Genomic DNA, 7,608 nt, shown 5'->3' on the forward strand with positions numbered 1-7,608 from the left:
CCCTACATATCGTTTCCTTGCATCCGTCGACTTGTACACATTCAAACTTGTGATGCACCTATGTGAGGGTCTATTATAGAAAACAGGGCAGACGCATGATTTAATATAGATGAATTAAAATTTAAATAATTATATAGTTATTAAAATTAACAAAAATTTATAAATTTTATTTTTATTAAGTAATAATTATTAATATTATTTATTTTTTTATAAATCATATATATATATATATTAAAATAAGCTATATAAATTTTAATAAATATCTAAATAATTAATTTTTAAAAATATTTAATCAACATAAATTTAATAATTTTTATATAAATAAACCACCACCAAAGCTTTTTGGGAACTTCCATCAAACCTCACAGAAGATTTTACAATTTAATTATTTTAATAATAGAGTGATTATCACTGGGAGTCATAAGTGAGAAAATGCCCGTCAAACTGGATTTTGAATAACATTTATTTAAACTTTTTTATTATTTTATTTTATTTGAAAATAAATAAATTTAATTCTTTGTCTAATAATTCAATTCTAGATTCACTTAGTTTTTTAATATAACAAGAAATTCTCTGCAGGGTCCAATCAAGACTTGAGAAAAAACGTCATTGATAATATTGGTTGGTTTGGTCATTTCAATCAATCAATTTACAAATAGCAATGGAAATTAATGGCCTATTGAATAAGCTTCAAGTCACTAACGCCTTTCAATTCTCATAATACTATTTTTATCAATTTGATTTTGATTAATCTTTGGCTTGGACAATCAATAGATTCCATACATGTGTATTAATTTGTTTCATCAAAGCCTCAACATTACATTTCACCATGGTATCATAAATCCAGGTATAGGAAATCACATGGATTTGCAATGCAGTCTGTTAAAGGCAAGAACTTCTAAAGATGCCATTAGGGTTATTACTTAACTATATTACTCAACTTTAATTTTTTTAAATTATTCAATTTTAATTTAAATATTATTAAAATTATTGTAATTGATATTTCAGTTTTTCAAATTAATATAGACTAATTTTCATTCACAATTATTCAACTTTACCTATAATTGTAGATTTACATATTATCATAAATAAAAAAAATATTTCTCTCTCTTTGCATCTTTTCAAATTGCATATTTTCTAATAAAAAATTAAAATTTTTAAATATTTTCACTAAGAATGATATAATTACACTAACCATATCATGTAATACCCTAAAAATTCAAGAATTATATATTTATTAATTTAATTATTATAACGTTTTTAATATATTTTGAGATTTATTTTAAAAGTTTTAAATTTAAATTTTTACTATTGAATTTGAATGTATTTAGTGTAATACTATTTATTTGTAATTTGAAGGTAAATTTAAATAATTATATTTTTTTATAATTTTAAATATATTGTTATTAGTGTAAATATATTATTGTTAATGTAAATATTTAGAATTCATTAAATTTTTATTAAAAGAAGTAAAATTAGGATTTAGGAGAGAGAAATAATTTTTTATTTGTTGAGGGAGTTTTAAGAAAAAAAAATTAAAGTTAAGTGACAGTATTAAAAAAATACCAAAATTCAAATTACTATGAGTGAAAATTAGCCATATTAACTTGAAACTTTGTAATATCTTATTACAATGACTTTAATGTTATCTAAATTGAAATTAAATGATTTAAAAAACATAAAATAAAATTAAGAGAATTTAATGAAATTAGCCGTAAAATTTAAAGACATTGAGTGATAATAACCGGACGCCATTATCCATTATGTTTGATTTTGAGAACATATTTATTCGCTGTAGCTTTTTAATCTGTCCAATAGATAAATCAATCAATTTTAAAATTTGGTTTGATTTCATCAACTTCATCATCTTTTCTATTACCTTAACCCTTTTGTTCTTTGCAAGGTATGTGAGAGGCTCACTCACATTTCTAGGCCCTTCTTTATTATGTGAAATAATTATAAATACATTTTCTTCAATCTTATAATAAAATTGGAGAATATGCAGATAACTAGCTTGAGTAACTGAGATTACGAAATTGATTCATCAATATTTAAGTTACTATTATTGAAATCAACAATATCTGAAAAATTTACTAAAAAGTGTATCTATATAGCCATTAGAATTAATTCATTATTAGTTACGATAGTTTTATTAGAAAGTAAATTCATTAATTTAAATTTATATAGCAGAATTTTAACCTATCTCATCCTATTTAAGAAAATCATTCTAAAAAATATGATATCTCGTGATTTAAATTTAATTATTATTCTAGTATTTTGCTAAACAATAAGTACTTATTCTTTTGATTATATATATATATATATATATATATATATATATATATATATATATATATGCTTCCTTCCCTTTAATCCTAATTTTTCATATTTATGGAAAGGTTCATGAGTAAAAGCAGCACACCCTTCATATTTAATAAAGTTGGCCACTTTGCTCCTTTGGCCTTTTTGTCAATTAATATATACATGGTCATACTTTCCTTTTTTTTTTAATTTTAAAAATAAAAAAAAATTCCATCGAATTGATTCATATAGGTAATATGAATTTCCATCATAATCCTATAAAAAAACTAGCCACATGAAATAAAATTATAATAATAATGAATGAGTTTTAATTTAATAATATTAAAATTATTTTTAAATTATAAAATTTTAAATTTAATTTTAATTAAAATTAAATAAGAAAAAATTATAATAAATTTTAGAGGTTAGAAGAAAACAAATGAGGAATCTCTCATTTTTGCAGGGAGGTGATGTTTTTGGATCCTTCACAGATTGGAAGAGCAAGCCCCAAAGCACATTCGTGAGTGTATATATATCCATGTTACTCCCATTTCTGCATTAAAAAAAAAAAAAAATAGAGGCTGCACAAGCAAAGGTGACACAGTAGCAGCAGTATCACCAACCAATGACAAGAATTTCTTTTTATACAGTTTGTTAAATTAAATTATTATATAATATTTATAAGTGATAATACAGTTAAATTATACAAAATTAATCATGAATACATTAATTGAAATAAATTAAGAGATTTTATTAAACTATTAGGATTGTGATTAATGATCAATAATTTTTTAAAATAAATATTTTGTGAGTTTAATTATCATATAAAATTCAGATTAATTAAGAAAATAATTTTTTTGAACAAATAAGAAAATAGTGTTAATGTCATATGATGTAATCATACACCCGCAAAAATGGCCGACCGGACAACTTGTTGACGCTTTGCTTTTGTCTTTACTTTTGGGTGCATAATATAAAAAAATATTATCTAATAAATTAGTTTAATTAATAAATAACCTATTAATGTTTGATTTTCTTGGAGATATCGTTAAATAATTTACAAATTAGAACTATATAAGATTAATGGAAAAAAATAATTTTTTTTTTAAGAAAGTAAAAAATTAAGTTTACTCTACAGAGATTTTATCTCCATACACATAGACATGAGTTGATTAGTTGTCAATTTCGATTGAGACTTAGATGCACGCAACCGAACACTATTTTTAATATTTAAAAAAAAAAAACAAAAAAGAAAGTTGTCTTACATTATTAAATTAAATGCTTGGCATTTTCGATCTAATATATGTTCTTCACTAAGCTCCTTCTGTCTGTGTATGAGTGAGAGAGAGAGAGAGAGTTATCTATGGCGGCTTCATTAATCTCTGCAGTTGCAAAACGGTAAGTCACTTTAAACTTCATCATCTCATGTTTCTTTTTCTTCTCCTTTTATTTTTTTCTTTCCTTGATGATGATTGTGGCACTCGCGGCTGGTGGCTTAACCACCTATGAACACCGCCTCCCGCGGTGGTTGTTTTCTGATGAATCGTTTACGAGTCTGTTATTGAATCGATGATCATTTGTGTTCTTTCAATCTGTTAATTGCTATGAAATCTATTTTGTTACTAGATCAGTGCTTTCAATCTGTTAATTGCTATGGAATCTGTTTAGTTACTAGATCAGTGCCTTACATATATATATATATATATATATATATATATAGCAAAAAATTGGAAAAAATAAATAGAAAGAAAAAAAATAAAGTGTATATATTTATATATATAATTAAATAAAATAGCTTATTAAATATATTTAGATATATTTTTATTAAATAAATAGAGGGAAACGACTAGAGTATTTTTTTTTATTAATTCTTAAATTATAAATAAATATTTAATTTTTGAATTAATGCCACAAGAACTCGTATATTTTTTTGTATTTTGATATACATGTTGATGAAGGCTAGAGGGAAAAGTAGCCCTAGTCACAGGAGGTGCAAGTGGAATTGGCGAATGCACCGCCAAAGTCTTTGCCCATCACGGAGCCAAAGTTGTGATTGCAGACATCCAAGACGAATTAGGCCATGCGGTGGCTCAAGCCCTAGGCCCATCAAACTCCACCTACACCCACTGCGATGTTACCGATGAGGCCCATATTAAAAATGCAGTAGACAAAGCAGTTGCTACCTATGGCAAGCTTGACATAATGTTCAACAATGCAGGCATTGCTGATGAGAACAAACCTCGAATAATCGACAATGAAAAGGCCGATTTCGAGCGCGTTCTTAGCATTAATGTGACTGGAGTTTTCCTCGGTATTAAACACGCCGCCCGTGTCATGATTCCGGCACGTAGAGGCAGCATTATTTCCACGGCTAGTGTGAGCTCAAGTGTAGGTGCTACAGCCTCTCATGCATACTGTTGCTCAAAGCATGCTGTTTTAGGGCTTACAAGAAATGCAGCAGTTGAACTTGGGCAATTTGGGATCAGAGTGAATTGCTTGTCCCCTTATGGGTTTGCTACGCCTTTAGCCACAAAATTTGCTGGGCTTGACGACGAGGGACTAGAGAATGTGATGAATTCAGTTAGTAACTTGAAGGGTGTGACGCTTAAGGCAGAAGACGTTGCCAATGCTGCACTATATCTAGCTAGTGATGAGGGTAGATATGTTAGTGGGCATAATCTTTTTATTGATGGGGGATTTACCATTCATAACCCATCATTCCACATGTTCCAGTACCCAGATTCTTAATTTACCATAGCTTATTCTTCTTATTGAAGAGATGTACAACACTATTTCAATCTGCTGCCCTCTGGCTTTCAAGTTCTCCTTGATAGAAATAACACATGGTATTTTGAGATTGGTTATGTTATATATGTACGATTCTTAAGCTTACGAGTTAAGGCACATACATAATTATACAATCATATAATATATAAAACAAAAGAAAAATAACACATTTATTATTTATGAAATTATTTTCTTTTTCTACTCTGTTAGTTATTACATATTGAAAATTATTTTTTTCATTGATTTAATTTCTCGAGATGGTCCCTTCTTTCAACCATACTCATAATTTACATTAGCATATATAGTTATATAAATAAATAGTCTTTTTTAGAGAATATAAATATCACGTTCAAGAGATAAATTCAATCTCCAACTAATCTCACATAAATAATATCATGCATATTCCAAGGGAACTCAATTCAATAATATCTAATTCAATATAATATTTATAAGTAGGAACTTAATCTAGGGATGGCCACGATTCGGTTTCGAACTGGAACCGAACTGAAACCGGTCAAAACCGGAACCGGCTTCGAACTGGACCGAAATCATCCTTCTACGGTTTGGTTCAGGTTCATATTTTTTAGAAACCGTGAACCGGTGGTTCCAAACCGGATTGAACCGTCATTTTTCGAACCGTCCTTTAAACCGTTTTAAACCGGGGCTCGAACTGAAACCGACGGTTTAGGAACCGTCTTCCTTATCATCCCATGACGATTTAGTTCAGGTTCATGATTTCATTAAACTTAAACTGGCGGTTCAGAAACTGTAACCAATGCTTCCTAAACTGTGGCCACCCCGAACTTACTCAACCCTCTAATCCAGTATAATATTCTCCTTTGGCCTTTCTACTTTAGAAGACATGGAAATCGGTGTTTAATTGCCACTTTTCAGACTTGTCTCTCATGTTCAAGCATCCATTTGAACATCAACATTCCATTACATAAGCATATATATACACAAACAAAAATTAAAGAAGGCAAACCTCCAAGAACCAAATTAAAGAATATAGATACATATATAAATAATATTCTGTAAGTGGGGATATAAACTATTAACCAAGAATTTAAGTACAATGGTCCCTTATACAGGAGGCACAAAATAGACGGCAATCACTCTTTTTTTCAAGATTTTCCAGGTGGGGGATAACAAATTATCTTGCACATAAAAAAAAATTTGTGTCAAAGAAAAATATTTCGTTGATCTTAGGTGGAGGTTAATAAATTACCGGACTTTTTTTTTTTTGATGAAAAATTTCTGGTGAAAATCGATGCGAGCAACTACTAAGGAAGTTGCTAATTATTAATTAGGTTAGTTCAACTTTCTGATGATAAATCTTTTGAATTTTTGTGTTAAATGATAAAAATTAGGTGTTCAAAAATGTACTCGAGTATTCATACTGTTTAGTTCCTATAATTTTAATTATCCATACAAAATAATCCTTTTAAATAAGGTTAAAATGAATTGATTAAAGTTTTATTTGACAAAAATCTAACAGAAGGACTAACAAATGTAACACCCCAAAATTTTAAATTTTATTATTTTATGAGCATTATTGGTATTTTAATTTTATTTAAATTTTAGGAAATTTTTTTGAGATTTTTCGGATTTTAAAAATCGGGTTCGATTTTCCAAAAATAGAAACTTTGATGATTTTTAAAAATTAAATTAAAGACCACGTGGTAAAACTAAAAATATATTTGGAGTCTACAAATTTTTCTAAGTTTTCTGAAATTTTTTCAGAATTTTTGGACCTCGTTTTCGGTCCCGAGGCAGAGTAAAAATTTAAAATTTTGTATTCTGAATCGAACCGATCGAATCGAACCGGATCAGATCTGACCGGTCGGATCGGACCGGCCTTTTCTTTTTCTTCTTCCCTTCCCCGTGTGCGTCCGACCTCCTCCCCTTCTCTCTCTCTCTTTTCACTCTCCTCCCTCCTCCCCTTGCCGCGCCGCCACCTCCCCTGCCTCCCCACCTCGCCGGCGCGCCACCTCAGTCCTCCTCCACGGCCGGCCGCCGCCTGGAACGCCGGAAAAAGGCTCCAGAAGCAACGCGCACCGCGCGCGCGACCGTTCACCTTCCCTGCCAAAATCCGACCGATCCGACCACCAATCGGACCGGATATTGTGTCTAAACTCATCTACTCGTCGAGAGCTTTCCATAGACACCAAGAACACTGAAATCCATCCAGTTTGTACAATTTTTGCCCGGGAAGTTTTAGCCCATTTTGACTTTCGGGCTAGATTTCTCGCAAACCGTGAATCCCACGAGAAAACTGAGAGTACCAGAGCGCTCCACTCGTCGAGAGCTTCGCGGCGACATAAATTTCGAATTTTTCCGACACCGTTTTTCGGTGGGCCCCATGGAACTTCGTAGTGTCTTTTCGAGCATTAAATGAGCTTAGAAAATTCTGAAAAATTTATGTACTAACCCCCGTGTTATGGGTTTCGTGTAGGTATCCTCAATTCGCGAAAATTCGACAGTTGACCAGGTCTGTGAATTTCTGACCAGACAGACCTG

At 30.1% G+C, this 7,608-nt stretch overlaps 1 protein-coding gene across 1 annotated transcript; it reads left to right on the forward strand.

The window, feature by feature from the left end:
* The first annotated feature begins 3,542 nt into the window (after window positions 1–3,542).
* LOC110639702 (secoisolariciresinol dehydrogenase) lies at window positions 3,543–5,170 on the forward strand. Its single transcript, XM_021790752.2, has 2 exons — window positions 3,543–3,699; window positions 4,260–5,170. Exons 1-2 carry the CDS (start codon window positions 3,665–3,667, stop codon window positions 5,047–5,049), a joined length of 825 nt encoding a protein of 274 aa, XP_021646444.2. The 5' UTR covers window positions 3,543–3,664; the 3' UTR covers window positions 5,050–5,170.
* Window positions 5,171–7,608: the final 2,438 nt, after the last annotated feature.

This window comes from Hevea brasiliensis, chromosome 3 (genome assembly GCF_030052815.1).
Source record: "Hevea brasiliensis isolate MT/VB/25A 57/8 chromosome 3, ASM3005281v1, whole genome shotgun sequence".
Classification (NCBI taxonomy): domain Eukaryota; kingdom Viridiplantae; phylum Streptophyta; class Magnoliopsida; order Malpighiales; family Euphorbiaceae; genus Hevea; species Hevea brasiliensis.

Bases quoted from the DNA above. Each gene is read 5' to 3' on its own strand.
- LOC110639702 (XM_021790752.2), top strand. From the start codon at position 3,665: ATGGCGGCTTCATTAATCTCTGCAGTTGCAAAACG. The intron at 3,700-4,259 runs GTAAGTCACTTT...ATGTTGATGAAG, and splicing joins ATCTCTGCAGTTGCAAAACG to GCTAGAGGGAAAAGTAGCCC.